Source organism: Chiloscyllium punctatum, chromosome 32, assembly GCF_047496795.1.
Source record: "Chiloscyllium punctatum isolate Juve2018m chromosome 32, sChiPun1.3, whole genome shotgun sequence".
NCBI lineage: Eukaryota > Metazoa > Chordata > Chondrichthyes > Orectolobiformes > Hemiscylliidae > Chiloscyllium > Chiloscyllium punctatum.
Window position 1 is genome coordinate 43,937,283 of NC_092770.1, and position 18,205 is coordinate 43,955,487.

General features: G+C 39.8%; 1 protein-coding gene across 3 annotated transcripts in view; it reads right to left on the reverse strand.

The window, feature by feature from the left end:
- Positions 1-2,736: 2,736 nt before the first annotated feature.
- LOC140458121 (ADP-ribosylation factor GTPase-activating protein 3-like) overlaps positions 2,737-18,205 on the reverse strand; it is a 76,634-nt gene continuing 61,165 nt past the window's right edge. For all 3 annotated transcript variants that reach the window (XM_072552222.1, XM_072552221.1, XM_072552220.1), the window contains 5 exons: positions 14,205-14,336; positions 13,729-13,849; positions 11,311-11,401; positions 10,583-10,704; positions 2,737-3,799 (listed from right to left, as the gene is read on the reverse strand). In XM_072552222.1, the coding sequence (XP_072408323.1) occupies positions 3,782-3,799; positions 10,583-10,704; positions 11,311-11,401; positions 13,729-13,849; positions 14,205-14,336 (484 nt within the window). In that variant the 3' untranslated portion in view covers positions 2,737-3,781. The remainder of the gene's footprint in view (positions 3,800-10,582; positions 10,705-11,310; positions 11,402-13,728; positions 13,850-14,204; positions 14,337-18,205) is intronic.

Here is an 18,205-nt window from a genome sequence, read left to right on the forward strand (position 1 = left end):
GCTTTGGACTGGAAAAATGACATTTTCTTGGTTGATTTATAGCACTCATCAGGTTACAACAACTCCTTGAAATAGGTCCAGAAGTTTATTGAGACACCTTTATGTTAAATTAGTAAATACATATTCTTGAAGCTGGAATTGTATATTTCAGAAATATTTTTCCCCACAAGCGCACTAAATCAGAGATTTCCTAATATTGTTTACTATGTTAGAAGTCCCCACAGAATTTTAAATTGATGTGACATTAAATAAAAACAACCCACATATCATTTTTGTATCAATAAGGATAGAATTAAAAATTGTGAATGAAATAGAATACAAAAGAGCGAGATACATGGGGCAATGTATTGAATTGAGAAATTGTGGAGCTCATCATTCTTACATTACAGAAAAATGAATCCAGAAGTCAAGATGTTCAACTTCTAGCCAAGTCAGGCAGCATCCAAGGAGCAGGAGAATCGACGTTTCGGGCATCCTGAAGAAGGGCTCATGCCCGAAACGTCGATTCTCCTGCTCCTTGGATGCTGCCTGACCTGCTGCACTTTTCCAGCAACACATTTTCAGCTCTGATCTCCAGCATCTGCAGTCCTCACTTTCTCCTCCAACATCCAGCTAAGTCTGGTATAAGTAAATCCCATCAAATATTCCCAGTGATTCAAAATATTCTCTGAACAGTAAATGTCCAGATTACAGAGGAGGAAGTGCTGGATGCCTTGAAACAGTTAAAGGTGAATACATCCCCAGGACCTGATCAGGTGTACCCGAGAACTCTGTGGGAAACTAGAGAAGTGATTGCTGGGCCTCTTGCTGAGATATTTGTATCATCGATAGTCACAGGTGAGGTGCCTGAAGACTGGAGGTTGGCAAACGTGGTGCCACTGTTTACCACCCTTCTTAAAGACAAGCCAGTGAACTATAGACCAGTGAGCCTGACCTCAGTGGTGGGCAAGTTGTTGGAGGGAATCCTGAGGGACAGGATGTACATGTATTTGGAAAGGCAAGGACTGATTAGGCATAGTCAACATGGCTTTGTGCGTGGGAAATCATGTTACACAAACTTGATTGAATTTTTTGAAGAAGTAACAAAGACAATTGATGAGGGCAGAGGAGTAGATGTGATCTATATGGACTTCAGTAAGGCGTTTGACAAGGTTCCCCATGGGAGACTGATTAGCAAGGTTAGATCTCATGGAATACAGGGAGAACTAGCCATTTGGATACAGAACTGGCTCAAAAGATAGAAGACCTTTGGTGCAGGGTTATTTTTCAGACTGGAGGCCTGTGACCAGTGGAGAGCCACAAGGATCGGTGCTGGGTCCTCTACTTTTTGTCATTTACATAAATGATTTGGATGCAAGCATAAGAGGTACAGTTAGCAAGTTTGCAGATGACACCAAAATTGGAGATGTACTGGACAGCGAAGACGGTTACCTCAGATTACAACAGGATCTGGACCAGATGGGCCAATGGGCTGAGAAGTGGCAGATGGAGTTTAATTCAGATAAATGTGAGGTGCTGCATTTTGGGAAAGCAAATCTTAACAGGACTTATACACTTAGTGGTAAGGTTCTAGGGAGTGTTGCTGAACAAAGAGACCTTGGAGTGCAGGTTCATAGCTCCTTGAAAGTGGAGTTGCAGGTAGATAGAAGAGTGAAGGCGGCGTTTAGTATGCTTTCCTTTATTGGTCAGAGTATTGAGTACAGGAGTTGGGAGGTCATGTTGCGGCTGTACAGGACATTGGTTAGGCCACTGTTGGAATACTGGGACCAATTCTGGTCTCCTTCCTATCGGAAAGATGTTGTGAAATTTGAAAGGGTCCAGAAAAGATTTACAAGGATGTTGCCAGGGTTGGAGGATCTGAGCTACAGGGAGAGGCTGAATAGGCTGGGGCTGTTTTCCCTGGAGCGTTGGAGGCTGAGGGATGACCTTGTAGAGGTTTACAAAATTATGAGGGGCATGGATAGGATAAATAGACAAAGTCTTTTCCCTGGAGTCGGGGAGTCTGGAACTAGAGGGCATAGGTTTAGGGTGAGGGGAAAGATATAAAAGAGACCTAAGGGACAACTTTTTCACACAGAGGGTGGTACGTATATGGAATGAGCTGCCAGAGGATGTGGTGGAGACATTTGGATGGGTATATGAATAGGAAGAGTTTGGAGGGATATGGGCCGGGTGCTGACAGGTGGGACTAGATTGGGTTGGGATATCAGGTAGGCATGGACGGGTTGGACCGAAGGGTCTGTTTCCCTGCTGTACATCTCTATGACTATGACATGATTTTGAAATCTATTTCAATATATCATGAAAAGCTGCAGGTTAGATTTTAAGAGTCTTGAAAAAGGAAGAATCATATCTGGACTGGAAGATAAAGAACAAAATATTTTATTCTTCCTGATAGTCCAGATCAGAATAATTCTCACCTCAGTGCTATGATGCAATTGATAATTTGCAAACACTAACAATTTATTAGTAAAAATGCTCAGTTCTACATGTTTTCATCTTTGTTTTTGAAGTTTTGATTCAGCTTAAAGTTAATATTTTATGACCTGGGGAGAATTTCTTTTTAAACAAATGGAAAACATTTTCTCCTTTATTTTCAAGGGATTACACTCCATTTTATAAAGTTACTTTACACTGTTCAAAGAGCTTGCCATCAATTTAAGATGATATATAATACCTCAGCAAGCAATGGACTTTGGTCAATTCAAGAATATAATATATATGCAAGAGTCAGTGTTTAATTCTTACCAGAATCATTTATTGCTTATATTTCCTATTTAGCTCAATTTCAGTATCGACCCACTTATATGAAGCAAATGTGCTTTGTTTTAATTAGAAATACGTATGTTTACATTTCTCAATTCCAGCCTTTTGCTGCAGAAAAAGTGTGCAATTTAAACATAATGATTCAAAAATTAAGATTCATTACATATACAACTACAGCAATATTACCATTTACATTTATTTAATTGGTCCCATGAGTAGAAATAATCGGTTTCCCTACATGTACACCTCTCCTATAAACAGAAATGATTGATGATCACCTTCCAACAGTCTACAATTCCCAACATGGTGTCTTGAAACCTTCATACTGTTCAATATCCACATTTCATTTTCCTACAGACAATATATTTCTAAAATTTAACAAGTGTATTTTGGCATATAATCTTTTCAAAGTATCAATAAACAATTCTATATTACAATTGTTTAACAGACCCCAAAAAGTGATCTGTTCCAGTAAACAATCCATATAAGAAACTGCACACTCACTTTCTCTGAGTACAGTATAGTGTTTTAATTACACAAACACCTTTTCTTTAAACAGGAAACAAAACACAAATTTATAAGAGCACTTCTTTAAAGCTGTAGATTTATCCATATCGTAATGTATATCTGTATAGCTTTTTAAAAATTGAATATTGCACCCTTTTCCCAAACTAACTAAAGTTGCAGATATTTAATACCTTTCTGCCTGGTTTAAACTAGAATAAAAATTGCATTCTAATGACTGAAAAATAATTTCCTTCTCCTAGATATGAGTTTTTTCCCTCTTTATTTAAAGCACAGCATTACCTGAGACAGAGTGACTCTGGGAAAACTCAAGTGTAGGAGTAGAGACAGTTGTCAGCAGATGCAATTTAAACACCCAAGTGTAACAAAAGATTTCCATCTCAAATGAATATTCTTTCAAAATAATTTGATAATCAGTGGTGTTAGGCATCCAAACGTAAATCACTTCTGAAAAGTTTAATATTCACCGAATTACAAGTTTTATATCCAGTTAGGAGCCATATCGATCCTGTAAAATACAAGTAAATTGTGTTGAAGGGTTAAGTTACCATTACAATTGTAAAATGTTATTGCTATCAAATACCATATTTGTAGCAAACCAAAATAGTAGTCTTTTCTGGATCTTAAAATAAAAAGTATTTCTTCATGAAACCTTGAGGTTCAGCTCTTCACTATACTGTTGGAGAGTTATGTGCCAGATTTGTATAAGCTCTGATACACTGAATCTCCCTGTTGAAGTGACTCATTTAAACAAAAATGCAAATTTTCACACTTGAGACAGAGAGAGAAAGAAAGAAATGTTCAATTTCTACACTTCTGGTTTAAGACTTTATATTTATGTGGACTTCTGAATGCACTTTTATCAACAAAATGAGACCAGCATTCACAGCGCACTATTTCAGCAACTTTTATCTTTACAACTAATGATTGTAATTGAGTTTTAACAATGGCCTAGAGTTTGCACTATTAACAATACTTTCAGTATTTGCCATCATGACTGCGAAACTGCCAACTTAAGTATACACGTGGATATCAAAAATGTGGAAATTCAGATGCTTTTGTCAATGATTTCTTGCTCCTTTATAGAGTATGCTGATGAAGCCCTCATTGTCCACATTCATTTCTTGAATACTGACGTCAGAGATCAATATATATTTGAATACTATAGGAACTATGATTCTGGTATGGTCGGGGAAGGTAGAGTTAAGATAGAATATCATCTTTGAGAATAGTGAATTGCAAATCAGGACCAAATAATTTACTGAAGAATAAGCCCTCTAGTTATTAATGACTAATTTTATATTTGTAGAATGTCAAATTTCTCCATTCCAAAGAAATTTAATATATATATATTTGAACTTCCACCTATTTCTCATGTTTTTTGTTCCAGTCTTTCCTTTGGTTTGTGTAAAGTTCTTTAAAAAAGCATGGTAAAATCAGTTGTTACTTCTTGATTTGCTGTTTGAGAGAATTCTTCAATGTAATTGGTTGCTAAACCTGTGGTGATGACATCAAGATTCCTGGATAGCTCAATCCCTAAAGGTGGAGTCAGAATTAAATTTGCATTGTTAATTGATTGGATCTCTGTAAGCAGGTTTCTTCAAGGCCACAGTCATGTGCTGTGACTTCTCCACTGACAACAATTTCTGATCCATTGAATTCATATCCCAGATGAGCTACTGGTCACGATAGGCATACAAGAAAGATTGGACAGCCTCGGGGGCGGGGGGGGGGGGGGGGGGGGGGGGTGGAGTGTGGGGGGCGGGGGTGGGAATAGGCGGATACAGGTGGGAGGTGATTGCGATAGGTTGGTGGGAGGGTGGAGTGGATAGGTCGGAATATAACAGAAGAACTAGGAGCAGGAGTGCCAGTATACTGGCACTCGCACTGTATCCCTTTAATTCCTTTATTGTTAAAAAATCTATCTTAGCTTAAAAACGTTTATTGAAGTAGCCTTAACCACTTCACTGGGCTAGGAATTCCATAGCTTTACAACCCTCTGTGTGAAGAAGTTCCTTCTCAATTCACTCCTAAACCTGCTCCCTCTTGACTTAGCTTCACCCACCAGTGGAAAACACCCTCTCTACTTTTATCTTATCTATTCCCTTCATAATTTTATGTTTCGATAAGATCCCCCCTCATTCTTCTGAATTCTAATGAATATAATCCCAGTTTACTCAGTCTCTCCTAGTAACGTAACCCTCTCAACTCTGGAATCAACCTGGTGAACCTTCTCTGTACCCCCTCCAGTGCCAGTACGTCCTTTCTTAAGTAAGACGACCAAAACTGCACACAGTACTCCAGGTGTGGCCTCACTAGCATCCTGTACAGCTGCAACACAACCTCCCCGCTTTTAACCTTAATCCCTTTAGCAATGAAGGACAAAATTCCATTTACCTTCCTAATTACTTATTGTACCTGCAGGCCAACCCTCTGTGATCCATGCACAAGGACACCCAGGTCCATCTGCATAGCGGCATGCTAAAACTTTTCAACCATTAAAGTAATAATCCTTTTTGCTGTTACTCCTACCAAAATGGATGACTTCACATTTATTAACATTGTATTCCATCTGCCAGACCTTTGCCCATTCACTCAAAAGTATCTATGTTCCTCTACCAAGTTTCAGTCCTCTGCGCACTTTGCTCTGCCACTCACCTTAGTGTCATCTGCAAACTTTAACACACTACACGTGGTTCTCAACTCTAAGTCATCTATATAAATTGTGAATAATTGCAGTCCCAACACTGATCCCTGAGGCACATCAAACCAGAATAGCACTCATTTACACCTACTCTTGGCTTCCTATTAGCCAACCAATCCTCTATCCATGCTAATACTTTACCCATAATGCCATGCATCTTTATTTTGTGCAGCAGCCTCTTCTGCAGAACCTTGATGAAGGCCTTTTGAAAATCTAGGTACGCCACATCAACTGGGTCCCAGTTGTCCATCTTGGTTGTAATGTCTTCATAAAATTACAAAAGATGTGTTAAGCATGACCTGCCCTTCATGAATCCATGCTGCTTCTGCCCAATGGGTCAATTTCTATCGAGATTCCTTGTTACTTCTTCCTTGATAATAGTGTCACAAAGCTGGTCCTTTTCTCAAAGTTACTGTCTCCTTGATTTTTTTCAGAGGGGTTGTAAAACAGCCCAGGCTCCAAAACAGCTGAGTTGGTGCAGAGATGAATGGTTTGATGGGACCCTTTTTGTTTACCCCTAAACAGATGATACCTCAGGCCAAAGGTTTTCATGTTTTAGAAATAACTTGTATAATGAAAGGGGAGCGACCAGTCCAGGTAACTGAGGTTGTTTTGGTTCAGCTACAGCAGAAGATATGTGAAACGCTGCTGGACCTCTCTCTTTCCTTGCAAGCTGTAAGCCTTTGTTTGATCTTACCTGTATTAAGGGATATGTGTATTGGGACTGTTGCATGCACTTTTAGAACAGCATCATTAAGTCAGGTTTGGATGGGATAAGTTATCTGGTATTCTATTTTCTGTTTCATTCCATAATTTTATAAATAAATTTTACTTGTTTAAAACTTGGCAGTCGACCCAGCTAATTTACACTGGGAATATCCACTAAACACCTAGCTAAACAAATATCAAAGTTACAGTCTGGGCTACCTGCTCAAAGAGGATTTGAGGGGTCTGGCCTAGTCCATAACAATAGACCTCACTACAGAGGTTAAGCTAACCGGTCTATCACCACCTATCTTTTGTCTCTCTTTTTTAAACAGTGGCGTCACATTTGCAGTTTTCCAATCTGCTGGCTCTGCCCCAGAGTCCAGCAAATTTTGAAAAATTACCACAAGTGTACTTGCTATTTCTCCTGCCATTTCTTTTAGTATCCGGGGATGCATTCCAGCAGGGTCAGGAGACTGGCCTATCCTTAGCTCCATTCATTTGCCCCACACTACCTCCTCCGTAATAATGATTGTTTCCGGGTCCTCAACTACCTTCGTCTCTTTGTCAATTACTGGCATGTTATTACTGCCGTCCACTACAAAGACTGAAACAAATGCCTCAGGCATTTCATCATATCCCATAACTAAATGCCCCTTCTCATCCTCTAAAGAACCAACATTTACTTTAGCCACTCATTTTCGTTTTATATATTTAGAGAAACGTTTGCTATCTGTGCAAGCTTTTTGTCATGTACTATCTTACTTTTCATTATAGCTCTTTTTGTGGTTTTCTGCTGACCTTTAAAGTTTTCCCAATCTTCTAATTTCCTGCTGTTCTTGGCCACTTTGTATGCCTTCTCTTTCAATTTGATAGGCTCCCTTATTTCCTTAGACACCAATGACAGATTATTCCTTTTCTTACAGTCCTTCTTTTTCATTGGAATATACTTTTGCTGAACACTTTGAAAAATGTTTTTGTAAGTCCACAACTGCTTGTCAACTATCCCACCATAAAATTTCTGTTTCCAGTCTACTTTAGCCAAGGCCTCCCTCATTCTATTGTAGTTGCCCTTGTTTCAGCACAGGATCCTGATATTGGATTTTATCTTCACACTCTCCATCTGTATTCTAAATTCAACCATATTGTGATCACGCCTTCCAAGAGGATCCCTGACTATGTGGTCATTAATTATTCCTGTTTCATTACACAGGACCAGATCTAGGACTGCATGGAAGATGGAGAGGTTTGACAGGTCAAGAGGGCAGTACTGAGTTGGAGGGTTGGATCTGGGATGAGATAGGGCGAGAGGAGATTTGGAAATTGGTGAAGTTGATGTTAATGTCATGTGGTTGGAAGGGAGAGGTGGAAGATGAGCTGTTCTTTCTCCAGTTGCCAGGTGACTTTGATTTGGCAGTGGAGGTGGCCCAGAATTTGCACGTCCTTGGGGAAGTGGAGGGGGAGTTGAAGAGCTCAGCCAAAGGGCAGTGGGGCTGTTTGGTGAGTGTGTCCCAGAGATGTTCCATAAACCACTTTGCAAGTTGACGTTTGGATAGTCCTGATGCAGGCGAGACCACATCAAAAGCAACAGAGGTAGCAGATGAGGTGAGTGGATGTGCAGGAAAATCTTAGTCTGATGTGAAATGATCTTTTAGGGCCTTGGACGAAGGTAAGGGGGTATGTGTGGGCGCAAGTTTAACACCTTGTGTGGTGGCAAGGGAAGGTGCTAGTGTGGAAGATGGGTTGGTGGAGGGGCATGGACCTAATGAGGGAGTCATGGAGAGAATGCCGATCAGGGTGGGGAGGAAAACATATCTTTGGTGAATGGGTCTGATGGTATGTGACAGAAATGGTGGTGGATAATGCGTTGCATCCGGAGGTCTGTGGGATGGAAGGTGAGGACTAGGAGGGGTTCTATCCTTGTTGTTGGAGAGTTGGGGTACAAGGGCAGAGGTGCAGGAAGAGGAGATGCATTGAAGGGTATTGCTGATCACATGGGAGGGGAACTGCAGTCATAGAGCCACAGCCTTGAAATAGAAAGACATCTGGGATGTCCTGGAGTGGAACTGCTCCTCCTGGGAGCAGATCCAGCCGAGGTGAAAGAATTGAGTGTAAGGGATTGTGTTTTTACAGGAGGCGGAGTTGGGAGGATGCACAGTCAATGTTGCAGTGGGATTCAGTGGGTTTGAAATAGATGTTCATGTTGAGTTGGTCACCAGAGCTGGAGAGGTCCAGGAAGGGGAGGGAGGTGTTGGAGATGGTTCATGTGAACTTGAGGTCAGGGTGGAAGGTGATGGTGAAGTTGATGAACTGTTCAACTTCCTCATGGGAGCACAAGGTGGCACTGATACACAGTCATCAAATGTAGCGGAGGAAAAGGTGGGGAATAGTGCTGGTGTAACTGCTGAAGTGGGATTGTTCCACAAATCTGTACCTGTTGTTGTGGGTCTGTTCGCCGAGCTGGGAATGTGTGTTGCAGATGTTTCGTCCCCTGTCTAGGTGACATCCTCAGTGCTTGGGAACCTCCTGTGAAGCGCTTCTGTGATGTTTCCTCCGGCATTTATAGTGGTTTGTCTCTGCCGCTTCCAGCTGTCCACTGTAGTGGCTGGTATATTGGGTCCAGGTCAATGTGTTTGTTGATAGAATCTGTGGATGAGTGCCATACCTCTAGGAATTCCCTGGCTGTTCTCTGTTTGGCTTGTACTATAATAGTTCTCACAAACATTTAATACCTGTACCTCTCTATGACTCTATGACAACCTATGAAGAAGTAGACATAGCTGGGGCCCATACGGGTGCCCATGGCTACCCCTCTGGTCCATAGGAAGTGGAAGGATTTGGATACATGGAACAGACCTTCTTCCGCAGGTACACTGGCACCATCCCCCACCTTTTCCTCCACTACATTGATGACTGTATTAGTCCTACTGCATGCTCCCATGAGGAGGCTGAACAGTTCATCAACTTCACCAACACCTTCCACCCTGACCTCAAATTCACATGGACCATCTTCGACATCTCCCTCCCCTTCCTGGACCACTGTCTCTAATGAATGACTCAACATGAACATCTACTTCAAACCCACAGACTCTTGCAACTACCTTGACTATACCTCGATCCAATCTTACTCCTGTAAAAACACGATCCCTTACTTCCAATTCCTCCTCCTCTGAAAGTTCACATGAACAGATACAAGTATAACCAATTCCAAATATGTAGGAAAGTCTTTTAGACTAAGAGGCTTATCCATTTCCACAAAAATGTTGAAAAAAGTGGGAAGAGTAAGGAGAAATCATAATTTTTTTTCCAAATTATGTACTCCTGGTGAACACATGACATTACAACCTGTGTTCCACTCAAAATTAAATTTTATCCTTACTTTTCATGAGGACAGATAAGTAAAAATTCACAGTAAAAGGGTGATGTGCTAAACCACTGGTTTGCTGAAACTCTAAACAACTATTTTGAACTTAATGTTTTAATGGATGTTGTGGTTCTGTTCGCCAAGCTGTTTTAATGGATAGCATTTATTTATCAACAATATTAGTTCTCACTTTAGAGATTTAACTGAACATTAACATAGATGTCAACATGTAACTAACTTTATTAAGCAGGCTGGGGTCTGCTTAACCTGACCTATCCCTTTAAGCACCTTTTATTGGTATACAACAGTTTGGAATTGCAGATTAATTCTCATTGCTTGTAACACTAAAAGTTTTACTAAGTATTTGATTTATTGCTGTAATGTGTAAGACATTGTTTTATTAAATAGATACATGCCTAAAGCAAAACTTAAATATAGATAGCAAATTTATGAATACTTTGGACACAAGAATTTACATTATGAAAGGCACTTAAAAAAGTTATGTAAGTTATGCCAACCTGAATAGAATTCATCACTCCATTGGCCAGAACAGACAGCTTCCCAGCCACAGATCTAACACCTTGTTTAAACTGTGCCATGTCAGGAGCTGATGGTAGCACGTTGGTCAGAGACACATTTGCTTAAGATAATGACAAATCAAATAAAGAACATATATTTTATGAACATCATAACACCCATTTGTAAGTATAATACAAGTATAAAGGAATGAGGAAAATTTAACTGAACAGACAAAATGCATGAATTTTTGGGTTCATCGTTGTGCTTATTGGTGAATTTTTACAAATGAAAATAAAACTTTTAAGAAAAGTCTAAGAAGTTCGCAACAGTAAATTCCAAACCAGTTCAATTCAGAAAATGTGAATTAAATAATTTTTTTTATAGATAGAGGATATGAAGCATGAAACCACTTTGTAACGGAAGAAATAGGAATAATATAAGCCTACAAAAACAGAAGTTGTTGGAAGAGCTCAGTAGCTTTGGCATCTGTGAAGAGAAATCAGAGTTAATGTTTCAGGTCAGGTGACCCTTTCACAATGCATTCTGAGGAAAGGTCATTGGACCTGAAACATTAACTGATTTTTCTTTACAAGTGCCAAACCTGCTGAGCTTTTCCAGCAACTTTTTTGTTTCCGATTTACACCATTCACAGTTCCTTCAGTTTTTAATATAAGCCTACACTTTGTTTTTAACAACAAGGTAACTTTTCTTTAGCCTGGCCTCTTACCTGATGCTTGCTTCTTTTCACCTTCAAATAGATCAGAGGAGCTAATAGATGAACTACCAACAAATCGTTCCAGTCGAGTTTTGGCTTCATACTGCAGACAAATCATCCCAACATTTAAAAAATGCTTTAGAATCATTAAGATTAATTAATTATCAACATTACTTAATAAAAATCACATTTAACGTAAAACTGAATTATAAATTGCAAAATACTTTATAAATAGATAATCCAAATTAGTCATAAAGGTCATAGAGACAGACGTCGAGAAACAGACCCTACGGTCCCACCCGTCCATGCCAACCAGATATCCTAACATAATCTAGTCCCATTTGCCAGCAGTTGGTCCAGATCCCTCTAAACCCTTCCTATTCACATAACCGACCAGATGCCTTTTAAATGCTGTAATTGTATCAGCCTCCACCACTTCCTCTAACAGCTCATTCCATACACGTACCACCCTCGGCAAGTAAAAGTTGCCTCTTAGGTCTCTTTTATATCTTTCCCCTCTCACCCCAAACCTATGCCCTCTAGTTCTCGACTCCCCCACCCCAGGAAAAAGACCTTGTCTGTTTATCTATCCATGCCCCTGATAATTTTATAAACTTCTAGAAGGTCTCAGCCTCTGACACTCAGCCCCTGCCTATTCAGCCTCTCACTACAGCTCAAATTTAACCCTGGCAACATACTTTTAAATATTTTCTGAACCCTTTCAAGTTTCACAACATCGTTTCAATAGAATTAAAGCTTTTTTTGGTCAGTAAAATATCTGTTATCAAAATAGTTGCCATTTCGCCAAAGGAAAGTCTAACAGACAAAATTGTAGAAGGGATTTTATGAGATTGAGTTTGTAGCCCCACCTTCCAACCCATACTGGAACAAAAGCCAAGGAGCAGATGGATCCACTATGTAATCGTCTGATTGTCTTTTGTCTGAAGAACATGAAGCTAAAACTATTAACTGGACACACACTCTATACAATTGCACAAGTCTCAACCTCTGAAGATCTATATCTCAATTACTCTATCAGGCCTCCTCATGGCTTGAGTGGAACCAACAAATTCAGTTCTGATGAGTAACAAGTAGTATTGCATTTTGAGCTCTAGCTGCTTCAACTCATTTTCTGCAACATCCTTGCATATAGCAAAGAATGAACCTCAGGCTCTTTATATTCATTTGATAGGAGATTCTGCTCAGGGCTCTCTCAGAACTATGGAACTGAACTTCCATTCTGACTATTCTTTTGTAGTGCAAAACTGTCAGAGATAAATAAATTATGCCCTCACATCACAGCAGTCATTTGCTGTATTCTGCAACTTCCAGATCCTGGCAATCGTCTTGAAACCAGCTGTCAAAGATTAAATATGACAGGCAAGTATGCTAGTAGGATGCTGGGGATGGGGAAGGATGGCAAATAAGTAGAAAGTCAGATGAGCAGAATGCTTTCAAAGGAGATAGAGTGCTAAGTGGCTAGGGTGTAGGTTACAAGGTGGTGGAGGGGGGGGTTGCAGGTAAGTGATGTTATTATTAGGGCAGTTTGGGGTTGGGATGGGTTGGATTGGGTGGGAAAATCAGGTCTGGGGGGTGGGTGGAGGGGATGTCTAGGATAGCTGTTGAGTCTGAATGAGATTTGGTCTGGCAGCACAGAGGTTGAGATTGGATTGTGTCCAGCTGGGGGATAATGGTGGTCTGGTGGGACATAGAAGGGTTGGGTTGGGTCCAATGGCAGGACTTAGGGTGGTCAGGTCCAGGGTGGAGGAGTTATAGTTAGAGGTGCAAGAGAGGTAAAAATTGGGTCACTGTTTAATAGTTACTCAGGAATTAGACCATGAACTTAATCTAATTTTCCCTGAGTGACTATTTGACTCAAGTTCATCAGAAACATCCAAAGTCTCCGATTTTAATGAAGACGACTTTCAGGGGTATTCTAGTGGGGATGAACTGCCCAACAGAAAATTCAATTTTCCAAAACAGCTTCTTTCGTGTGTACTACAATGGGGATTCCATAGGGTCACCATGCACAATTCTTGTTTACATTTGAATTACGACTTTCCGGTCCAAAGTAAAGACAAATAGAAACTTAATTATTTATGATATATGGCAAAGCAATTACATAAATATTACATTTCAAGTCAGTCAATGGAAGGCAAAGTTTTGTTTGTTAATGTCCCTACTAGCACTGATAACGTATTTTTGTATTGAACATGCCTGTACATTTCTGAGAACATGACGACACACAGTTCACAACAGGTCTCAGCTCAATTTCATTTCTAAGAAATGGATTAATTGGTTTGTTTTGTCCTGCATTGCTGAAATCTGTTTTGACTGATGGAGAAATGTCACTGTATGCATATGAACAGTTAACACCCAGTTAATTCAACAGACCTATCTTACAAATTCAGAAAGTAGTGAAACATTCACCTCTGCAGAATCCGGTTTTCCAAAATACATATCTGAAGATATGGCTTTGACATTCCCAAATTTCCTCTGTGCATCCTCAGACACCACAACATAATCCAATTCTGGTTTACGACGTGCAGGCCTCGAGAGATGACACCAACGTTAAAACGAGTATTGATCAGCATTTGAATCATTTACACAAAAGTGGCTGCTGAGTTTATTTTAGCATTGTAATACAAATAAAGCTGTACAGAATTACAGTCAAACATTAAAGCAGCAAATAATTTGCTACAAATACAATCGTCAAAAATAACATGATAAACTATAATAAATGTACAGACAAAGAACAAGAGCTAAGTCTAGGCTAAGTGTAACATAAATTTGTTTAAGTTCTGCACCAAAATTCATAAAGTTAGACCAAAAAATAAGTCTTAAAATTAATTGATTGAAAATATGCAGCTATACTCAGTAATAAGGCGTAACAGCAAGTATTATACCTGTCACTTAATGATACATTTGAGGTAAATATGTCCTTATCTCTGCTGGTGTTTTCCGTTTTCCAAAAGGAATCACTATTGTCATCCCATTTTGAGTATGTACCTCCCATATCCAGTGGATCATCAAAATATCTAGAGTTTGAAAGGAGAAAATGGGAATTTTATAGTCTTTCAAAATATTAAAGTTTCCATTGTAGACATGAACAGAATGGATTCTGGATGCATTAATCGATAATACTCGTTGCACCAACCCTGCTTATCCCTCAGTGATTTCCCCATATTGGCATTTAACATAACCTGTATCAGCAACTGTATAAGAAGAGTTTTGAAAAGTTCCACTTTTCAAAAATGCACTGATGTATAAAATAAATTTTAGAAAAAAGTGTCTGGTTGAAAGGTAATGTTTTCCCCCAACAATCAGGTGTAATAATCATGGAAACCACATATCACTGGTAATGTTAACTCAGTTTATGTATTAAAGCTATGGACTAAATCTTATATTATGGGGTGCAGCAACAGATTAGTCAACTTAAGCCACTAATGTGATAGAAGTACAGTCCAACATGGCTCTGCACCGCTCTCCTGTCACAGTTCTGCACTCTCTGACAATGCTCACATTTGGGTGCTTTTTTTGATTGGAGAAAGAGTTATGGCCCCATCATAGTTTTAGAGCAGAGACTAGAAGTTCCAACTGCTGCAGTGGCTCAAGATAACTGGGCTGTTTAAACTCTAGATGCTTTCTTTTTAATCCTTTCCTGCCCTTCAATCTTTCCCCAGCGTTAATCACCACTGGTAGTTGTTGCTTTAGCTGCCTCAGGCCTAGACTTTAAACTTTTCTCCTGAAAGTTTCTACCTTTTTACCTCGCTTTTTTAAAAAAGATATTTTTATTGAAAATTTAACATTTTTGCAAGTTTACAAAAATAAAAAAAATCCCAAGTATAAACATTGATATACAATTAAATCTTAAATAATGACCAAAATTTAACAAAAGAAAAATACTGAGAAAAAAAACTCAACTAACTACTAAGCTAACCTACAACTAATCAGAGTGTATAATTAAGTCTCTTACATTATTCAAATAAGAGAGAAAGAAACCCAACATATAACACAGAAATTGGGTTGTGAGATACATGCTTGGAATGTATTAACATCAAATATAACAAAACCCGTATTCGTGCGGGATTCCTCTCCCAAGGGGCCCCGGACCAGCCAGATTCACCATCTCAATTAAATAAAAGCCCTTGTTAGGATGGCTGAAATATCTGTATTTATATAATTCAAGAAGGGCTGCCATATTTTATGGAATAATTCGGTCTTTTGGTGCACCATATTTGTAAGGAAGTCAAGGGGAATAGATTCCATAATCAATCTGTGCCAATTTGAAAGTCCAGGGGGGCCCTCAGCCACCCAATTTACCAAAATATTCTTCCTTGCACAGAAAGAGAGAATAGAAAATAATCTCTTCCCATGCACGTCCAGGGAGGGCAAGTTCCAAAAGCCCAAAAGGAGAGATACAGGGTCCACTCTAATTTCCGGTCCTAAGATTTCTGTCAGAGCACTTGCTACTTTAGTCCAATATCTATGGATCTTATGACAGGTCCATAGGCAATGTACAAGAGTGCCCACCTCTATTTCACATTTGGGACACATTGGAGATGCTCCTGCCTTAAACTTTGCCAATCGATCCGGTGCTATATGGGCCCTATGAAGTATCTTCAGCTGAACAGCTGGAGTTCTATTGCAGATGGTGATTCTTCTGGCGTTTTCCCAAATGTCATTCCACGTTTCTGTAGAGACTTCTAGTCCCAAATCCTGATCCCATGTTTTAAGCAGATTGTCCATATCTCCCAATACTTCATCATGTAGTAAATGATAAATAGGACTGACAGAAGATACCCCCATTGACCAAAGCACTCTACATTCTCTATCCGATTTATAAAGACTATCTAGTAACGTAGTCTTCTTTTGTATGTAATCTCGAATTTGGAAGTATCGAAAGAGGTCTCCGTTAGGTAGTCCGAATTTCTGACGCAGCTGTTCAAAAGACATCAGGACCCCTTCTTTAAATAGATCCCCTAAACAAGAGATACTCCTGGATGTCCAGAGTTTGAAAGTGGCATCTGTAAGCCCCGGGTGAAATCCCCATGCTCCCACTATCGGAGCATAGGGGGATGTTTTATGTGAGTTGCCCTCATTTTGCCACATTATATTCCAAGCTTTAATTGTGTTCAGTATTGTAGGATTTTTACAGTGATCCGTAATGATTTTCTTCTTGTCTGAAAATAAAAAGGTTAATAAGTGGGCATTTTACTTGAGAAGCCTGGATGTCCAGCCAGATTGATTGCGGGTCAGACAAGACCCAATCGGCTATGTAGCTTAATAGGGAACTTAACTGATATTTCCCAAAATCTGGGAAATACAGTCCTCCCCTTACCTGTGGAAGCTATAGCTTCTTCAGCTTAATGAGGGGCCATCTATGATTTCCAGATAAAGGAACCCAACCAGCCATATAATTTACGTAGTGCCAGCCTCGGCAGCATCACCGGAAGCATTCTATTGGGTATAGGAGACGGGGCAGGACATCCATTTTAATTAGTGCTTTTCTACCTAGCCAGGAAATTGGAAGGTCTCCCCATCGCTGGAGGTCCTGCCTTATCCTCTCCAGTAAATGCACAAAGTTAGCCTTGTATAACTGACCAAATACTGGGGTAACCTAAATATAAGAAACCCACCAGGAACCACCGAAAGGGAAAATGGGATCCGTCCAATAAGTGGGATATACTAGCAAGGTCACCCATTGGCATAGCCTCCAATTTTGAGAAATTAACTTTATAGCCCGAGAATGTACTAAATGTATTAATAACTTGGATTAAGCAAGGCACGGACATCAGGGGATTACGGAGGAATAGGAGAACATCATCTGCATAAAGGGTAATTTTATGTTTACCTGTACCAATCCTCGGGGCCGTTATATTAGAGTCAGCCCGTATAGCTCTGTTAGTGGCTCAATTATTAGCGTAAATAGCAATGGCGAGAGGGGACATCTCTGACGGCAGCCCCTATCCACACTGAAGCTATCCAAGCCTAATCCATTGGTATTCACAACTGCTTTGGGATCATTATACAGTGTTGAGACCCATTTGATAAACACCTTTCCAACGCCAAGCCTTTCCAATGTGTAACACAAATACGACCATTCAACCCTGTCGAATGCCTTTTCCGCATCTAATGAGACTACTACTCCTGGTATCTTTCCCTGATGGCAGGCTTGAATCACATTCAAAACCCTAACATTATTGGATGATCTATGGCCCTTAATAAACCCAGTCTGATCCTCCTTTATGATATGTGGCAATAACCTTTCTAGCCTCAATGCTAATGTTTTAGAGAGGATTTTAAAATCTACATTTAGCAAGGATATTGGTCTGTATGACGCGCAATCTTCTGGTCCTTTCCTTTTTTAAGGATAAGAGAGATATTTGCCTCTTTCAGCGAAGGCGGGAGACAGCCCTGACTGTATGAGTAGTTATACATGTCCATAAGTGGACCAGCCAATATTCCTGGATTAGTGGTGCTGGAAGAGCACAGCAGTTCAGGCAGCATCCAACGAGCAGCGAAATCGTTGGATGCTGCCTGAACTGCTGTGCTCTTCCAGCACCACTAATCCAGTATTTGATTTTCAGCATCTGCAGTCATTGTTTTTACCCAGCCAATATTCCTGTTAATTCTTTATAGAATTCAGCTTGAAAGCCATCTGGGCCAGGTGCCTTACCGCTTTGAATTTGCCTGATTGCGTCAAGTATTTCTTGGATTGTTAGAGGAACATTCAAGACCGATACCTGTTCCGGAGTTAGGTCCGGAAAGGTCAAATTTTTTAAAAAATGATTGCATCCTCCTAGTCCTGTCTTCACAATCCTGCGATATATATAAATCAGAATAAAATTTTCTAAAGATTGCGTTAACCCTTTTATGATCATGAGTCAAAATACCCGTACTTTCC